At 35.9% G+C, this 21,410-nt stretch overlaps 1 protein-coding gene across 2 annotated transcripts in view; it reads right to left on the minus strand.

The window, feature by feature from the left end:
- TMEM135 (transmembrane protein 135) overlaps positions 1–21,410 on the minus strand; it is a 242,613-nt gene that overhangs the window by 58,309 nt on the left and 162,894 nt on the right. For both annotated transcript variants that reach the window (XM_065882158.1, XM_065882159.1), the window contains one exon: positions 14,869–14,915. In XM_065882158.1, the coding sequence (XP_065738230.1) occupies positions 14,869–14,915 (47 nt within the window). The remainder of the gene's footprint in view (positions 1–14,868; positions 14,916–21,410) is intronic.

Consider the following 21,410-nt stretch of genomic DNA (forward strand, 5'->3'; position numbering starts at 1 on the left):
TAATGTATTAGGAAGTAGTAACATAAATTTAATTCTGTTCTAAAATACTAGTCATACACACATTTGTCACACTTAATATGATGAATACTTAACGTTAAGTGCCATAGTGCAATGCTAGTTATTTCCTTGACATTCTGTATTAAACCAAAAAAAGCAGAAAACAAAACAAAACCAAAAAGATAAGAAAAGAAACAGGGTGGAGAAGAGGGAGGGAGGAGAGGAAGAGAGGGAGAGAGAAAGAGATTGAAACACAGAGACAGAAAGCATAGCCATGTGACTACAAAGTAGCTTTTATCCTCCTTTCTGGTTTAAAATCTAGTCACAAGAAGGGAATTCCAAAGATCCCTAATAGCAGCAATCAGAAATATTTATAATTTTAAATAGAAAGATGAATAATCTCATGAGATGGTATTTCTCATATAGTTAAAACTATTTCATATGTAAAACCCAAAATATCCATTAACAAAATTTTTAACTAACTTCTATCTTCCTCAATTTCTAGGTCTTTCTGTTTAATTTAATTTCTCTCTCAAAAAGGCTTTCCATCACACTGTATTATTTAAGAGTACAAAGCAAACAAACAAAGAAAAACCTGAATCTTTGTATTTAAGAGTACAAAAATAACTGAATCTTTTGCTATGTTCTTCACATAAATTTCAAAATATTCGACTGTTTTGAAATAATTTACGGTATTTAAAGTAAATTATTCAAAATTCTACTTCTACCTCAGTTTCTAACCACTGAATGAGCTAAGACAAATCACAAAAATCCTCAGAGATTTCATTTCTTCACCAGAAAAGTGACAATGTTGTGATACATAATCTCTAATTTGCTCCCCACTCTAAAAATCTATGATCCTCTGAAACATTAAGTCTTGGTATTATTCACTTGAAAGGAAAATACTTTTATGAAACTTTGCAACATATCAAGCTTACTGAAAATAACACTGAATCAGCATATACGCCATGAATTCTTGAGCCTCAGTTATTTTTAGGCTAGAATAAATAAGCATCAAGATATATGTAAAATATATAAACTGGTTCCTATCATAAAAGTATGACTCTGAAGTTTGGCTCTACTAGGATAAATAAAATGCAAAAATACCCAATTTTTTAAAAAGTAGACACCAAATCTTGAGGACTTTAAGGCATTGAAAAAACATCCTCAAAGAATGGAAAAGAGGACAGTTGATGATGGTACTGCAGAGACAAAAGATGTTAGTAAATATATACATATATTATTTTTTTGCGGTACGCGGGCCTCTCACTGTTGTGGCCTCTCCCGTTGCGGAGCACAGGCTCTGGACGCGCAGGCTCAGCGGCCACGGCTCACAGGCCCAACCGCTCCGCGGCATGTGGGATCCTCCCAGACCGGGGCACGAACCCGCGTCCCCTGCATCGGCAGGCGGACTCTCAACCACTGCGCCACCAGGGAAGCCCAGTAAATATTTTTTAAATGTGCTCTTTACAGTAAAAATTCTCTTATGCAATCTCCATTTAAGAGATTACATTTAATAAGATAAATTATCTTAGATTCTCTATTTTCTCTGTAAAATGTTCTAACATTCACACTGACTGCTGGAAGATAAAACACCCACTACTAAATATGACCACATACGTCAGTTCACACTAGTTGAGTTACATGCTCGCCAAGAATCAGCTGTGCTTATCCCCAAATGTGTTTATGTCATTTGTTTTTGTTAATGTAATTATGTAAATGACCTACATATTACATAAACCAAAAAGGAAAAAAATTTTTCCATGGAAACTGAGTTTACTGTTTTGGAAAGACAATACCTTGTAAGTATGATTTATACAACAAAAACAACTCAGAACCCCAGCTGGGGAACTCCAACTCAAACAAAATGCCTTGGTAAATGAGCAGATATTTGTCTGTGCTAGGGTGAAATGAAGTACTTAAAGTACACATGTATGAGCATCTTGGAGATGCTGTTAGTAAAAAACAAATCTCATGCCATTGCCATGAGGACAGCTTACCCTAAATAGCTTTTATCTCCTCAGCTTGGATATCAGTATGAATACATGCAAAGTAGAACTGCCCTAACTGACTCACAGACCTGCAATGGGGCACAGAGCTGACCCAGCCAACTTGTTTGTTATATGCCACTACAATTTTACAGTTGTTGCTTACATAACTGCTGACTGATACAACACTAAACAGGAAAAAATAAATATTAATAGCATATAAATTTATAGGAGCATATAGCTCCTATAAATCAGTGCAAAAAATTAAAAAATAAATAATGGGTAGAGGGCATGAAATCAAAACGACTAATAAACCAATGAAAAGACGTTCCACATCACTAGTCATCAGGGAAATACAAAGTAAGGCAAAAATGAGGCATTACCTTTTATATTATTTGATTGACAAGGTAAAAATCACTGACATGAACTAAGATTGGGAGTCAACAAGCACTCTCGGAAGGAAAGTAGATTGGTAGTGCCTTTTATGGAGGACTATCTGGCAGTATTTATCAAAATTAAATACGTCCAGTATATTTGACCCAGAGAATCCATTTGTAGGTAACTATCCAGCCTACGGAAACAATGGAACATGCACACAAAGATATTTTTAAGAGAATGTTCACAGTTGTACAGTTTGTAATAGTGAAAAACTGCAAACAGTATAAACGTTAATAGGGCTTCAAGTATTACTTATAGATTTATAATTTTTTGCAGCACCTAAAAACAATGAGGTAGATTCATATATAGTGACATATAGACAGAACCCTAAAATACATTATTAAATAGAGAAGTACTGCAGAAAATACATAATATGTGATCCTATTGTAAAAAATAAATATAGACATAGGTACATAGATATGTACAGAAAGAATTCTGGAGGGATATATGCCAAAATGTCAAGATAGTTTTGAATGAAAAAAGAAGCAGGAAGAGGGAGTTGGATAAAGGGGGAAAGAACTTTCACTTTTTACTATATACACTGATGTTATTTGAATTTTTTGAAAGAACTTAGCAGTGTATTACTTGTACAATTAACAAATTATTAAAAAAAAGAGGAGACTTGCTAACTTTTAGATCAGAAAAGTCTCTCATCCATTCACCTATTGAATAACAGACTCATCATTTTTACCCTACATAGATAACGCGCAGTTAAAAATGGGGTAAAAAAAGTAAATTACATCTTAAAATTCTGAAAGAAGTTGATGCTGAGAAGAAAGTTAAGAGGGAGAAAAGGAGACCTAATAATCTTTAAGCATCTAAAGTGATTATATGAATAGCTGTTTTCTATTTCAACTGAGAAAAGGCCCTTAGGGTGAGCCCATTCCCTTTTAGTAGAGATTTGGGATATTCGGGAAATATGTCCTGATTCTTCATGCTGTGAACTACTAGAACTGATTAGCAAGAGAGGCAGAGGGATTAAATACTCAGGATTTTTTTTTTTTTTTTAGTTGCAGGTTTTAAGGAAAATTTTATCATTTATTTCTTGATGTGACTCACAGCTTTGCTACTCAGAGTGTGACCCCAGGTCCAGCAGCCCTGGCATCACCGGGGAACCGAGAAATGCAGAAGCTAACACCCTGCCCAGACCTACTGAACCATAATCTGCATTTTTAATAAGATTCCCCAAATGATATGCATGCACACTAAAGTTTGAGAACTCCTTTAGAGCCCTTACATCAGACATTTACATTTGTAACAGTCCATATGTCTCGAACATTTAACAAGTGCATACTTCGGAATCGGTAAAAAGAAATATTTCATTTGATAACAAAACCTTTCTTTTTCATCCTTATAGATACTATTTCTGCTTTTCCAAATAACGAAAAAAGTAATACAATTTTTTAAGGCCTATATTCTTTCAAGGTGAAAGCCATATCAGTCCACATCACCTTCTTTCACACAGTTCTTCTAATCATTAAAATATAATAAAAGACTATGAGAGATGTAAGCTAAAATCCAAAAGAAATAGATAATAACTTCAATAAAGTGATCAAAAACTTTAATGATCTTTAAATTCTCAGAACTCAAGTAATTTCAGTTTGGTTGGCCTGCTGTAATAAATCTCCCTACATGTTTCATACCAGTAGAAGCTGCTGGTGATTTTACAAGATGAGGTGAGGAGAGTCTCATCTTTCATAAGAATCCCTGAAAATATCCTATAATGACACCCTGCGAGGAAGGTTTGTCCAAAATATCAGGATTGGGAATTATCCAATTCCAAAAGTATTTTTTAACACTCAAGCAAGAAAAAGAAGTCAGGATAGCAACTGTGCTAATATTAGAGCTTGATGTTTTTGTGATAGAAGAAATCAACGTGATGAGCTCAACTGCTCTCCATCATCTAATTCTGAATATCATTATTCTTCTGAACATGCCCAACGAGCTCAAAACCGTAAGAATTACATACTCCATTTCAGTGAACAAATCTCTTCAGAAGCATTCCAGGGCAGCTTGGATTCAGAGGTCCTGGGCTGCCGCAAGCCACTTATTCTCTAAGGCCTGAGAACCCAAAGCTATGTTCTTTTATTTTAGGATGACAGGAACATGACAAACAGCCAGCATTCAGTCACCATCAAGGCCCCACCAGTACAAAGAGGCTTTGTGATTGACAAGAGAATATAAAAAAGGGAGGAGACCCACTTTTTCCTTCCTCTAGGGAAGACTCCAGCTGAAATTTTAGAACTTAAAAGCGTCTCCCGGGGCTTCCCTGGTGGCGCAGTGGTTGAGAGTCCGCCTGCCGATGCAGGGGACGCGGGTTCGTGCCCCGGTCCGGGAGGATCCCACGTGCCGTGGAGCGGCTGGGCCCGTGAGCCAGGGCCGCTGGGCCTGTGTGTCCGGAGCCTGTGCTCCGCAAGGGGAGAGGCCAAGCAGTGAGAGGCCCGCGTACCGCAAAAAAAAAAAAAAAAAAAAGCGTCTCCCATTTAGACTAGTTCACCTTGCAGGTAAATACTTCCTGGTTCAGTGACTCAGTCACACATGAGAAACAGAATCTGCGCTGAAGATTGATAATGGTGGAAAAATATTGTTTTACTGTGAATTTCAGCTCAGGGCAGCTGTGATATACTTCCTCTTCTAGTAAGCTGTCACTGAACCAGTACAGCATGAAAAGTAGGCTTCATACATGGATATTTCATTTGACGTTTTAAGGATACAGATTGGAATCAATCCAAATATTTCCCATTTTTGCTATCTGTGATTTCTTGAAAAAAATCTAGATTCGATCATGAAAAAGGAAAACTATGATGTATTAATTGAATATTAATATTTCCTTCTATGTCCTTCGATTCATTTCAATAAATTTCCATGAGAAGGACAGTGATTTTGAAACACCTCCCCCCAAATAAACAGAAAATACAGCAAAATTCTTCTTCAAAATAAAATCAATATCGCTATATAATCAAATACAATCTACGAAATACATACTCAAAATATAGTAATCAGGTTGTGAACTGATAATGTATATTTCCAAAGACTGTAAATTTAATTTCTATTCAAACCCAACTGGAATGTATTAGCAGTGGACTTCATGGGTATTTAAAGGGCATTCTGATGGTCACAGTCTTTAAATGGCAATTGGTGACTTTTCAGGTTGATCAGCAGTAATGCATTAGACTGAGACGTGAGAATATATTCACTAGAAGCCTAAACATTTCAGATAAATAAATGTATCTCCAGTTTTCAATCTTGTCTTTCTCCACCTAATAAGGACATTTGATATTATACCACGTCTGCAGATATTTCTGAAATTAGTCTTCGTTGGCAGTCCTATAAAATTTTTTTTTAACATCTTTATTGGGGTATAATTGCTTTACAATGGTGTGTTAGTTTCTGCTTTATAACAAACTGAATCAGTTATACATATACATATGTTCCCATATCTCCTCCCTCTTGCGTCTCCCTCCCTCCCACCCTCCCTATCCCACCCCTCCAGGTGGTCACAAAGCACGGAGCTGGTCTCCCTGTGCTATGCGGCTGCTTCCCACTAGCTATCTACCTTACGTTTGGTAGTGTATATATGTCCATGCCTCTCTCTCGCTTTGTCACAACTCACCCTTCCCCCTCCCCATATCCTCAAGTCCATTCTCCAGTAGGTCTGTGTCTTTATTCCTGTTTTACCCCTAGGTTCTTCATGACATTTTTTTCCCTTAAATTCCATACATATGTGTTAGCATACGGTATTTGTCTTTCTCTTTCTGACTTACTTCACTCTGTATGGACTCTAGGTCTATCCACCTCATTACAAATAGCTCAATTTCGTTTCTTTTTATGGCTGAGTAATATTCCATTGTATATATGTGCCACATCTTCTTTATCCATTCATCCGATGATGGGCACTTAGGTTGTTTCCATCTCCGGGCTATAAACTTTTTTTAAACTGTACTTTTCAAATATTATTACCAAGTAAAAAACACCCTAACTCATAAGTATCAAAGACAAATTTCTGTCTTATTAGGACAATGTTGTAGTAACAATCTCATATAAACTTGTGGCATCTACTGTAAGCTTCCTCATTACTTCCCTTCTAATTCTAAAGTGTAGTCTCAGAACTAAGAGTATGCATATTTTAAACGGCAGTTCTGACAATTCTGGAAAGAAAGCTGGCAAGCTTTGTGGTGCACTTGTCCGTCATTCTCCATGGGAGCACTCCTCCTTCAAATACACTTGAGAAGAAGTTAAGTTTCCTGGGGTTCTCTCTCAAGAAATGCCTACGTACCCACAAAAACACAGTAGCATCCCTGAGATGTGGCAACCAGAGGAATGTTAAATGGTGATAACACAGAAACACCATGCCGCTGTGCAACAAAGATCTATTTCCAGATCAGAGTTTTATAACAGCTTAATAGATATAATTCACATACAACTCACTATTTAAAGTGTATCATTCAATGACTTTTTATATATTCACAGGCCTGTGTAGCCATCGTCATAATTACTTTTTGAACATTTTCATCACCATTTATAAAAAAAATACCAATTAGTAGTCATTCCCCATTCCCCAAAAGTCTCCTAGCCACAGGCAACACAAATCTACTTTCTATCTCTATGGATTTGCCTATTCTGGACATTTCATATAAATGGAATCAAACAATATGTGACCTTTACAGCTCAGAGTTAAATAATAAAAACAACTAATTTTATTGAGAGTTTACAATGTGGCAGTCATTTAATACTCACAGTAATCCCATGAGGTGAGTACTTGTTATTATCCCCACTTTAAGATGAGAAACCTGAGGCACAGAGAGGCTGAGCACCTGACCCAATATCACAAAGAAGTTAGATGGAGAGGGTTTGAACCGACACAGTCTGGCTCAAGAGTGCATGCTTTTAACCAACTCTGCTACCTTAGACTGCCCCTTGATTAGCTCTAGGAAAACTCCAACAGTAGAAAATAATGGAAACAAAGAGTCAGGCGTGAAGAAAACAGTGAATTATAGCATTCCTCATAACTGGTAAAACAAGGAATTAAACTTAACTGCTTCCAATCTGAGCAAAAGTCCAGTCTAAGAGCTTTCTATGATCAGTAATACATGTCACTGTTACTCATGAAAATAAAACTGCAACAAGTTTTTGAAAGGCAGCTGACCACTTCTGACATGATTGTGTCCCATTAAGTTCTTACTTTAGTAGTTGCATTTTAAGTGCATACCATTTCTCCATACAATATTTCCCTTTGCCTTCTACTAAAAGCAATAAACATTTATATATGTTAAAAATTTCAGAGCCATTTCTTTATCATAGCCCAAGTACCTCAAAGGCTAGCAGGCAAAAAGTGAAAACAGACTTGCCACAACTTTCATCCATAGATGGAGAACATTCACCCAACGGGCAGAATAATGTTCTCCCCTCAAAAAGAAACTCACATTACAGTCATGTGACCTGGTAATAAGCCTTGCATTCTTGGAGGAAGTGATTCACAACATTTATGAACCTATGTTTTCTCACCTCTTCTATTTGCTTTGAAGAAAGCAACAGCCCTAACATTCTCTTTACTTTCTCTTTTCATAGGACAGATTTTGCATTTTTTAGTAAGCTGACTGGTTTTGGGTGCCAACTACATTAGTACCTTGTTCCACCTGCATATATTTTCTGAGGAATATTGCTTTCACAAGCCCGTGTCGACTCATTAAAAACTCACCTTTTAAGAATGACAATGAACTTAGGAAGCCAAAGGCATTAGATTTTTCTACTTCCTACCTTTTCTATGTATCAGTCCTCTTTCACTTAAACTGTGTGTCCAAGGCTTTCAAACAAAGCTTCAATTTCCTCTTAATCATTTATCATGATCTCTTCCAGATAAGTAGGTTTAACAATCTAGCCATGCATGTAGACATTTTGGACTGAATCTTAGACCATTTCTCTTTTCTTTCCCATTCCCCAATTTGTCAATCTCTCTTGCTTGTGCAACCTTCTCTTAACCACTTAGTCTCTCTTGTCTAAATAAGTAAATAGACAAAGAAAAGAAGGAATACAAAAGGAAAACCCTTAATCCTATTACAACTTGCCCTATCTTTCTCCTCTCAAACTTTCTGAGTTTATTATACTCATTCTACTTCCACATCTCACACTTTTTTACATTTTCTTTTATTTATTTAAAAAAATTTTCCCAAGTTTATTAGGAAATAATTGACAAATATAATTGTATTTTAAAGTATACAACATGTCACATTTATTTCTCAATCTACTATCCCAACTCAACTACAGAAGTTTCTCTAGCAGGTTACCACTGATCACCAGGTTGCTAGAGCAAAGAAACAGCTCTTAACCCTTACCTTACTGCATATGTCTACAGCATTAACACTAAATATAATTTCATTCCTCAAGTTCCCTATTTTAATTAACTTTCTTTCCTAGTTTAAAAACAACAATCACTACTCGCAGCTCTATTTTTTTTGCTAAGATAACAATCACTGTGCTAGGTGCTCACATGTATTAGTCCAGTAGTTTTTCACATGGCTGGTTGTTACCCATTAGTGGATCGAAACAGCTTTTTAATACAATTTTTTTTTTTTTTTTAATTTGGCTGCGGTGGGTCTTCGCTGCTGTGCGCGGGCTTTCTCTAGTTGCGGCGAGCGGGGGCTACTCTTCGTTGCGGTGCGCAGGCTTCTCATTGTGGTGGCTTCTCCTGTTGTGGAGCACGGGCTCTAGGCGGGCAGGCTTCAGTAGTTATGGCACATGGGCTCAGTAGTTGTGGCTCGCGGGTTCTAGAGTGCGGGCTCAGCAGTTGTGGCGCACAGGCTTAGTTGCTCCGCGGCATGTGGGATCTTCCCGGACCAGGGCTCGAACCCGTGTCCCCTGCACTGGCAGGCGGACTCGTAACCACTGCACCACCAGGGAAGCCCGAAACAGCTTTTTAAATAAATGAAATAAATTAGAATAGAAAATATCCAAATGTATTACACGTAGCAAGGTTACATACTATTCTGGGAAATTTATGGGTCTGCATGAATAGTCACAATATAAAAGGTAGTTCTGGGACTTCCCTGGCGGTCCAGTGGTTAAGACTCCACACTTCCAATGCAGGTGGCACGGGTTCGATCCCTGGTCAGAGAACTAAGATCCTGCACGCCGCACGGCGAGGTCACAAAAAATAAAGGTAGTTCTTACTTTGGGTGACATCCAAAAAAGTTGGAAAGATGTTGCTTCTTATGTAATTCTCACAATCCTACCTATGAGGTCCATATAGCAATTTACACTTTTTAATAATGAAGAGGCTGAGGTATAGAGAAGTTGTATAATTTGTCCAACATCAAACTGCTAGTGTGACAATCAAGAATAGCCTCTATTGGGCTTCCCTGGTGGCGCAGTGGTTGAGAGTCTGCCTGCCGATGCAGGGGACACGGGTTCGTGCCCCAGTCCGGGAAGATCCCTCAGGCCGCGGAGCGGCTGGGCCCGTGAGCCATGGCCCCTGAGCCTGCGCATCCGGAGCCTGTGCTCCGCAACGGGAGAGGCCACAATAGTGAGAGGCCCGCGTACCGCAAAAAAAAAAAAAAAAAAGAATAGCCTCTATTTATCTCCTGAACTCCAAATATACAAATGATATCTGTATTTCTCTATGTGAACGTCCTAAAAGCAACTCAATCTCAGTCTTTGCTAAACCTGTATGTAATTTCCACACATTTTCTAATTTGCTCACCTTCTAGTGTTTTGCTCTTCCTCATCCAAGCAGGAATCCTCCTGTCTTAGATAAATCAACTCTTCATCATGTCATTACCATAACCCTCAGTCATGTCCTCACCATTTCTCTCCTGAACAACTGCAGCAGTTGTCCTCCCATTACCTGTTATTATGCCCCCTCCAAACGCCTAATTCATTCTCTGCATTGCTGGAAGTAATCTCCTTGAACTAAAAATCTAATTATTTAGGGCACCCTCTCCCAAACCTGAAGAAAACTTTTAAGCTCCAAATGCCATATATAATTTTCTAGACTGGACTTTTGTGTAGTTTTAGGCAATACTTTAAAAAACAGAACCTAACTGATATTTATAAAGGATTTTTAAAAAATGAGTAAATGGCTGAAAGACCCAGATCAAAAGTTCTTTACTTTTTGTTAGTTCAAAGATACAGTTCATGTAAACAGATTCAAGGACAATCATAAATGTCTTTCACTCAAGAACTATAGGTTGTCCAGCCAATAAATAGTGTCGTTTTCATAAATTAAAAAACAACAACAACAACAACAACACTACATCCATATGTTGAGACTAATGAAATAGTTTATTATTTTTGCCTTCACAGAATAGCACAAATTCATGGAATAGCAGTCATCAATACTGTTTCTAAATATGTATTTAAAGATATATATGCACAAAACACAACTACAATAAACTTTAATTTGCACTGGTTTCTAACTAAAAATCCAATGCTTTCCAATGTTTATGGCAGATTAAGGTAGGTCTATTGTGAATCAGTCATATATAGTCTGTAGATTATCTACTATGACAAGTCTGAGCCTTTCAATCTACATGTTTAAACAAACTGCTGCCTTTGCACAGGCAGGTGGAAAGAATTTCTAGCTAGGCACGCACTAAGATGGGATCAAAGTTGTCGTAATACACTTTATGATACTATTTTAAATTAAAGAAAAATGAAGCTCAATTATTTCATTTTTCTAAAATATTAGTGTTCTTCATACACAGATCACTAATGCTGAAAACAAAACCAATAAAATGTTTAAAAGGGTTGCATGTTTCATTGTTTTTTTGTGAGCAGGATTAAGTGTAACAGCTTTGTTGTAGTGTCTGTGTTATTGTTGATTCTTTCCTTTGCTTCTCAGTTAAAACAAAATAGAGCTGGTGGTTCAAAAGAAACTCATTTCTTCTCTCCACATGACTGTTGGGAAGATCCTAAGCAAGACTGAATCAATAATTATGATGAATCTTTTTACTTAAAAAAAAAAAAAATTAGGTTGCTTTACCCATAAATGCACACTTGGAAGTAAAGAAATGTTTTAAAGAGATGTGTTAGGCAAAATATTCTATCAACTTTTCAACTATGACTCCTGCTTGGCAGGAGTGACAGACATGCCCTGAGGCGAAGCTGTGACAATAACATACAAAATAATAAAATGCTTAAACAAAGGAGGCAGAACTATTATGAAGAGTGCCCCCTGGGGTTGAACGGAGAGCCTTTTTCTTTCAAAACACTCTTCAAAATATTGTACCCCAATTTATATCAATAGACAGCTGGATGGCTGGGTGGCCAGATGGTCAGGGGGCTAAGAACTGGAACAAAAAACTGAAAAACACTTTCTCTTCACATATTACCTTTCCTCCACCCAAGTCTCTGAAGTGTTCCCAGGATTCCATTTGAATATAAGTCATATTTTTGGCATACAGATTAAAAATCAAGATCACCATGTATGAGATAATGTATGTGAAAAGAACTATACCTATAAAATAACTATTAAGAGCTATGCAAAAGACATTTTCATTACACATTTTAATAACCATGGTTTCAATACTTTGAACATTGTGTTGCTTTTTAAGTAAATTCATACTATAACCATCACATCCTATGTCACTTTTAGAAAATACTTATGGAACTACTTCCTCAAGTTCTTTCTTTAAAAAAAATAAAATTGGCACATTTTTCTCTCTATTGAAAGGGGGTTCTCATTTCCCTTTTTCCCATTTATGGGTTAGGATAAAAACACAAGTTGGGGTTTCCCTGGTGGCACAGTGGTTGAGAGTCCGCCTGCCGATGCAGGGGACACGGGTTCGTGTCCCGGTCTGGGAAGATCCCACATGCCGCGGAGCGGCTAGGCCCGTGAGCCATGGCCGCTGAGCCTGCGCGTCCGGAGCCTGTGCTCCGCAACGGGAGAGGCCACAACAGTGAGAGGCCCGCGTACCGCAAAAAAAAAAACCCAAAAAAACACAAGTTGACATTTCTAACATAAAATGTTTCCCTTATCCTCTTCTTAAAAAAGGTTACTATAAATGGAGTCATAGGGACAATATCATTTGATATTTACTGATCTAATTTCATGCAACTAGAATTAAAATAATTGTTAATAAATGGAATAAATGTGTCCTCAAATATCTACAATATATTTAAAATAAAGTTTGAATTTTAAAAATAAAATATTCTAATGGAATTAGACTTGCTAACTGCTATTGTTCATTCTAAACACTTGTTAGAGTTCAGACAAACATACAACATTGTTTTCTTCGGTTGCAGTACTTTATAAATGGTTTTATTTTACCATTTACCAAACCTCTTTTGTTCAGTTATTCAAACTAACTTCTGCCAAGAACACTAGGAATTTGGTGATAGTGCTTCTTTTTGGAGAAAAACAACCCCTTTCCTCAGAAAATTGAAAATGTTTATCTTGGCACTAAAACCTTGTATTGAGCCTTCTGGAAAGTATTTTAAATTGTTGTTTTTAACCTAGACTCTGTGACTGAAACAGGAAAAGGTTCCGTAGCTCTGCACCAAAATACATATTTATAGTGTTGATTTTCTTTCTACACCAAAAATACTAGTTTGATGGCAGCAGTTTTCAAAGTATAATACCCTAGGACCATGCCTAACATTGGGCATTATCACTATATTCAAGACAATTTGTTTTTTAAACCTCAAAAACTTCTGATGTCTAAGAAATGCTAAATGTTGATCAAATATGCTATAAGTGCTATATTGGGAAGGACTGTTTCACTTAACTACCTGGTCTGTTAGGAATTTTCACACACAAAATAAATTTTATTTGATACTGTAATTTCCTCCTGTGCATGCCAACAAAAGATATGTTCCTAAGTCTTTATCTTTTTGTTTTACATTTCTCCCACTAGGTATGCTTTAGCTTCAGATTAGACAGCATAAAGATAAATCCTTGAACTTTTTGCATTACTGTCCTAATAATGTGTCTGAATACAATTAAGAAATCTTTGGCAATTGATGAAATGAAAGAGTCATTGTTCTTAACTCCCCTACCAAACCCCTAAATTGCTAGAATATACGGAAGAGACTACAGGAGTTGTAAGGTGTATATGAAAGTATATTAAAAATGGTAGGTCATACAATTTCACAAAGACCCCCAGATAGCTGCAACGATTTTTCAGTCGCTAATAACTGACATAGAATACTATGCACTCCATCATGAATACGTCCTTCCCACCTTAAAAACTTCATCCATTTTTTTCCTTCTAACAGTTTGTCTGTCCTTTACAAGAAAAATTACAGCACCATCATCATTTTATACTTGCATATAACATTTTTTATAGTTAAAGGAAGTTCAAATTATATCATTGTGCTTATCAAGTATTTATTAGAATGTTCTGACAGGAAATTAGTTGTTTAAACATTCTGCTATGGTTGAATTGCCTTATTTTAGGTTAAACAAAAAAAGATAAAGATATCTACTAAATACATCTTACTAAAATCCATAACTGTTTTTGTCAATCAAGTGCAATTTTTTTTTTCCCCCCGGTACGCAGGCCTCTCACTGTTGTGGCTTCTCCCGTTGTGGAGGCACAGGCTCCGGACGCGCAGGCTCAGCGGCCATGGCTCACGGGCCCGGCAGCTCCATGGCATGTGGGATCTTCCCGGACCGGGACACGAACCCACGTCCCCTGCATCGGCAGGCGGACTCCCAACCACTGCGCCACCAGGGAAGCCCTCAAGTGCAAATTTTAATTTTAAAAGCGTAGAACTTCCTGCTGTGATTGAATTCTGCCTATATCCAGAAAAATCAAGAAAGAGTCTATTCAAATGAGTTTAATAAGAGTGAAACAAATAGGAATTACTGGTATTACAGAAAATGACGATAATGAAGGAGTGGGCTCTTCCTAATCAAAAATCCAACTCCCATACTGTTGTGTTTTTATGACAATGACAGGCACCATTTTTACTGGCATTAAAATTCTGAGCCATCCTAACACTCCCCCACATTCCTCAGAGTCTCAGTATCAATGAAAAATGCAACTCTGACATAATGGACTAACTTGATATTTTACAGACAGTGATTAGTATGCTAGGTTACGTTCGTAAAAGACTTAGATTAAGCCCTACCATCACTTTTTTCTCATTTAAATTTAAAATGTTGATTGTTTTATAAAGTGAGCAAAGAATATCTAAAATCAGGTCCACAATAAACAGAAATTCACCTTTCAAGATCTGAGGACTATTAATTTACATATTCAGTTTTCCAAGATGAACTTATAAGCATAATGTGAAAAATCACATCTTCCTTCCCTCTCTTTCTCTATTCACTAAGGAGCAGTGACTTATCTCTAACCACTCTAGAAAATAAAACAAAGCAAACAAAAATTCATGTCACTTGTGGGGCATAATAATTTAGAAAACACTTTAGTTACACGGTTGATTTAAAAATTACAAAGGAAGAGTATTTTTTTCTATTAAAATAAATAGGTATAACAGAACATACCTGAAAAAGAACATGTACATGGCAGCTGTGATGCAGAATAAAAGGACCTATAACAAGGAGAAAATACGTTACTTACAAAAGAACACTGACATCATCATTTGTGTGTCTTAGAAAGCAAAATACCCACTATTAAATCTTGTACCTGAATTAAAAGATGTATGAAGCTAGTCATACACATATCACATTCTCTACCTTTCAAATAAGTCATATCAAGGCAATAATAAGTCTGTATATTTACACACACATATAAATAAATAAAATTATAAACATTATACAATATGTATGTGTGTACATATATATATAACACTATATGTGTGTGTGTGTGTGTGTGTGTGTGTGTGTGTGTGTATAGGCTGGGTAGAGGGTAACAGGGTTCAAAAAGGAATAGCCTATTTAAAAAATTATATCTAAGAATTCCTCAAGAAGCAAGTAACCTAAGAACAGAGACAATGGCTTCTAAATAGTGAAGTCAGCAGAAAAATCATGAAGCTTATTAACTATTATATCAAGATGACCAGACTTTTAAAATATAAAACACAGTCCAGTTGTCAACCAATTGTAATCAATAAGAAAAGCTCCTAAAAATATAATCATCCTGTATGGGATATAGACTCCCTATAAAAAAATAAATTCCTCTAAAAGCAAGCATCAGAACACACAATAAATCTGGATTAAAGAAGCTTCCCTAGAACACATCATATGAAACACAAAGTATATTACTATGTATATGGAAAGAATCCAAACCCAAGTCCTTACCAAAAGCTTAGTTATGCCAACAAAATGAATCTCCATAAAATTGTTTTAAATCAGTAAAACGGAAGTTGTAAACTGTGTTCTTATGTTAACAATAAGAGTGTAAATTAAACACAAGGATTGTCAATGGCCTCACATCATAGACAAATGAACAATCTTCAACTATTAAAAACTGACCACAAGGAACCATGAAAACAAAAATGGTACAAAATAGTGTTTAGCTATTTCCAACACAATTTCTAGTTGATTTAAGGAAGGTATAATAGTTTTGCTATTACAAATTGAGCTTGATAGGTTTGCCACCTTGGCTTAAGATAAGCATTATAAATACAATCTGAATGACTTAGAAATATATAAACCTACCAACCCAAAAGAGGATGGGCATCACACTCCCTGGCTTCAAACTACATTTCAAAGCTGTAGTAATCAAAACAGTATGGTATTGGTATATAAACAGAATAGAGAGTGATACAGAATAAAAGAGCCCAGAAATAAACCCATGCATACAAGGTCAATTGATTTATGATAAAGGAGCCATGAATATACAATGGGGATAGAACAGTCACTTCAAAAATTGGTACTGGGAAAATAGGATGGCCACATGCAGAAGAATGAAATTGGACTACTATCTTACAGCACACACAAAAATTAACTCAAAATGGATTAAAGACTTGAATGTAAGGCCTGAAACCATAAAACTCCTAGAAGAAAACACAGCTGGTAAGCATAGGTCATGGTGATTTTTTAAAATCTTACACCAAAAGCAAAAGAAACAAAAGCAAAAATAAAGTGCGATATCAAATTAAAAAGCTCTACACAGCAAAGGAAACCATCAACAAGATGAAAAGGCAACCTACTGAATGGGAGAAAATAATTACAAATGACATATCAGATAAGGGGCTAATATCCAAAATATATAAAGAACTCAACAGCAAAAGAACAAACATTCTGATTTTAAAATGGACAGATCTAAATTCTTCCGAAGAAGACATATGATGGCCAACAGGTTCATGAAAAGATGCTCAGAATCAGGGAAATGCAAATTGAAACCGCAATGAAATATCACCTCACACTTGTTAGAATGACTATTACCAAAGAGACTAGAAATAACAAGTGTTGGTGAGGATATGGAGAAAAGGGAACCCTTGTGCACTGTTGGTGGGAATGTAACTTGGTGCAGCCACTATGGAAAACAGTATGGAGGCTCCTCAAAAAAGTAAAAATAGAACTACCATATGATCCAGCAATTCCACTTCTGAGTATTTATCCAAAGAATTCAATGAAAACACTAACTCAAAAAGATACGTGAAGCATTATTTACAGTAGCCAAGATATGGAAACAACCTAAGTGTCCATCAATGGATGAATGAATAAATAAATTGTGGTGCACACACACACACACACACACAGACAGAGAGAGAGAGACAGAGAGAGAGAGAGAGACAGAGAGAGAGAGAGAAAGGGGGAATATTATTCAGCCATAAAAAGGAGTGAAATCTTGCCATTTGCAACAACATGGATGAACCTCGAGGATACTAAACTGACTTATTTTATTCAGTCAGAGAAAGACAAATACCATACAATATCTCTGATATGTGGAAGGTGAAGAAGGAGGAAGAAGAGAGAAGGGATAAGGAAGAAAGAAGGAAGAAGGAGAAAAAGAAACCAAACTCACAGATACAAAGAACAGAGTAGTGGTTGCAGGCAGCAGGGGAGTGATGGATAGGAGAAATGGGGGAGCTGCATGTTTTTTTAGTTTAAATAAACTGAATTTTAAAAAAAAGGATGGGTATCAATTACTATAAAACAAATATTACTTTTATTAATTTCTTATATAAAATATATAAAATCTTTCTTAATATACAAAGTATATAAAATCTAATAGGGACTTCCCTCGTGGAGCAGTGGTTAAGAATCCACCAGCCAATGTAGGGCACATGGGTTCAATCCCTGGTCCAGGAAGACCCCAAGTGCTGAAGAGCAGCTAAGCCCATGAGCCACAACTACTGCGCCTGCGCTCTAGAGCCCGTGAGCCACAACTATGGAAACCCGAGTGCCACAACTACTGAAGCCCACATGCCTAGAGCCCATGCTCCCAACAAGAGAAGCCACCGCAGTGAGAAGCCCACGCACTGCAATGAAGAGTAGCCCCTGCTCGCCACAACTAGAGAAAGCCCGCGTGCAGCAACAAAGACCCAACACAACCATAAATAAATAAATAAATTTATTTTTAAAAATCTAATAAACATGCACACACTCTCCTCCTCTCCTTCTTTTCCTCTCCCATTCTCTCGCGCCTTCAAAAATACCCTATCCATGATGCATAAGTTTCATATCACTATTTTGAAAATGTAACTTAAAGCATGAGGAATAATTTTCATTTATTGACTAATCAATTATAAAGTCCAAGTGAGTTTGTTTACTGGCTATAATTTGCCAGCCAATGCTCCAGATCACAAAACTCAGTTTTTATTTTCCTCTCCTTGTATCCCCTTTGGGCAATGCCAACCTTCCCAATTTTTCAATGTTTCATTCTTTCTCTGCACTAGTCATTATTCCCCTCACAGACTCCACTCACAAACCTCTCTAGAAGTGTCCCAAAAATCTTTCCCACACTCTCTACTTTCTCCAAAGAAAACTCCAAAGTCCCTTTCCCTCAAAATGTTGCTATGCTCTATCCTCATATGCTAAACCCACCCGTGCTCATATTAAACTAACGATTATCTTTACAAATAATACCTTTGAAAGTGGGAAAGAGCATAATGTTTAAAAACTCAAGCTCTAGAATAAGGCAAATACAGGTTTGAATCTAATTTTATGTGACTTCTGATGCTTTATATAATTTCCCTAAGCCTTAGATCCCTTATCACTAAAGTGAGTATATTACCTCACTTTGAATTGTCGGGAAGATTAAATGAGACGATGCTGCAAAGTGTCAGGTATTCGGCAGACTGTTTTTATTTTGTTTTGTTATTCATGGAAGTGATCTAGATATAAAAACTTCATCCAGAGATAGAAGCTTGGAAAAAAGTTTGTTTCTAAACAGGTAGACCTTTTGAAATCTCTCAAATTACCAATATTTGGAGCTCACCTCTTTCATAGAGCAGATATTTAAGATATGCAAGCAGGGGGAAACGTGTAAGGAATATTAAAGTACAATTGATCAACTCATTCAAGAAATATTTACTGAACACATACTATGTGCCAGAGACTATTCTAAAACTTACAACAGTATACAAAATGGACAAAGTCCTTGCCCTCCTGGAACTTATCTTCTAGTGAGGTAAGAGAAGATATTGAAATAGTATGTCAGACAGTGATGAGTTTTGGAGCAAAACAAAGCAGGATAAGGAAATAAAATGCAGGCGAGTAGGGGTGGTTGTTTTATACAAAGTGATCAAGGAAGCACAGACTTGTTAGTAGAGACACTGAGGAGATAAGGGATAAACGAGAGGACCATATCAACAGAACCAATGGAAAATTTTATTCAGAAAGATGGTCAGTATTATGTCAAAGATGCTAAAGAAAGGATTTCATTTTTAGTAACATACACTTTTCAAAGTTTTTAAAATTAATTATGCTAATTTCTTAAACATTGTAACTTCAACAGAGTGTTTTTCCAAATAAATGTAAATCTGCAATTAAATAATGAAGAAGATTTTCTCTGTGTTTCAAATTATAGCATTTTAGAGCTAAAAGGACCTTCAGGTAATATATTTTTCATATTAGGAAACTTAGATCCTTAGAAGGTAAGTGATATATCCATGTTCTACCCTGTTAGTTGTATCTTGTATTTCCTCTATTAAACAAATATTGGTCAAATGTTTACTCTGTACCTGCTCCATAAAGAAGATATTTAAATACAATTCTAACCCTTAAGGAACTTACAGAATACTGCTCCACAGTCTAATTCTGTAGCTACTCTTTATATGTGTGGCTACTTAAAATTTTTTATAGCTTTACTGAGGTATAATTGACATATTTAATGTATACAATTTTGTTAGTTTTGACATAGGTATATATCTTTAAAATCATCAACATAATCAAGATAATGAACATATCATTATCAATAACATACAGCATTTCTGTATTATTATTTTAATACTTGTAGAATCTATAGTGATGTCACCTCTCTCATTCCCACTACTGGCCGTTTGTATCCTATTTTCTTGATTAGTCTGAGTATAGACTTATTAACTGTATTGATTTTATCAAACAATGAGCTTTTGTTTGATTGATTTTCTGTTTTTCTGTTTTCTACCTCATTGATTTCAATTTAATCTTTACTAATTCCTTTTTTCTGTTTGCTTTGGGTTTTTTTCCCTAGTTTCTTAAAGGTAGGAATTTAGGCCATTGGTTTAAGATTTTTTTCTTTTTCGATATAGATGTACGATGTTATAAATTTCCCCCTAGATCTGCTGTGTGTCCTAATTTTAATAAGGTGGGAATTCATTTTTGTTCCATTCAAAATACTTTCTAATTTCTGATTTTGCTCCCTTCTATGATCCATGACTTAATTAGAAGTGTGTTATTTGGCTTCCAAATACTTGGGGATTTTCAGCTATCTTTCTGTTGTTACTGACTTATTTATTCTATTATGGTCAGAAAATACTTTATATGTATGACTTGATTATTTCCAGATTTATCAAAACTTACTTTATGTCCCAGAATATGTTCCATATGTTTGGTAAATAGTCCATGTACATTTTTTTTTAAATGTGAATTCAACTGTTGCTGGGCAGAGGGTCAAGCTGCTTGACAATGTTGTTCCAATCTTCTAAATCTTTATTGATTTGTCTACTTGTTCAATCAATTATTGAGAGAAGCTATCAAAATATCCTGCTGTATTTATGGAGGTATCTCCACAATCTCTCCTCACAGTTCTATCAGTTTTTCCTTGGCGTATTTTGAAGCTCTGTTACTAGGGGCATAAACATTTAGAATTACATCTTCCTTACCATGATGAAATTACCTTCTTTATCTCTGATGATAGTCGTTAATCTGAAATCTATTTCATCTGACAGTAACTTCTGATTACTGTTTTTCCATTCTTTTACTTTTAACTGATTTGGTATTTATATTTGAAGTTCACTGCCTCTAGGCATCATATTGCTGTTTCTTGCTTTTGTATCATATCTGAAAATCTCCACCTCTTCATTTGGCATATTTAGATTGTTTACATTTAATGCGATTATTGGTAAGTTCAGAATTAAATCTATCATCTTGCTATTTATTTTTCTATAGTTTCTTGGTTTTTTTTTCTTCCTTTCTGCCTTTTTTGAATCAACTCCGTTTTTTTAATGATTCCATCTTCTCTCCATTGTTGGCTTCTTTGTTTAAAGGGTTTATAGTAAACATCTTTAAATTGATACAGTCTCCACTCAAGTGATATTATACCACTAAACATACAATATGGACTGTTACAATAGTACACTTCCATTTCTCCCCCACCCCAACTTCTGTGCTATTGTTGTCACCTAGTATACTTTTATCTATATTATGAAACCACTATATTTTAAACATTTTTTCTTAAAAATGTATGTCTAAAATAGTTTTGACCTTTGTTTTGAAAGCTATTTTTGCTGGGTATCAATTTCTAGGTTGATGGATCATTTTATTTCAGTATTTGGCTCAATGAGTACCACTTCAAATGTCTTCTTACAATTTGATTATGAGGTGCCTTGGAGTACTCTTCATGTTTCTTTTAAAAGGGTTTCATTAAGTTTCTTGGATCTGTGGGTTTATAATTTCCATCAAATTTGAAATTTTTTCAACCATAATTACATCAA

Source organism: Phocoena phocoena, chromosome 8 (genome assembly GCF_963924675.1).
Source record: "Phocoena phocoena chromosome 8, mPhoPho1.1, whole genome shotgun sequence".
Lineage (NCBI taxonomy): Eukaryota > Metazoa > Chordata > Mammalia > Artiodactyla > Phocoenidae > Phocoena > Phocoena phocoena.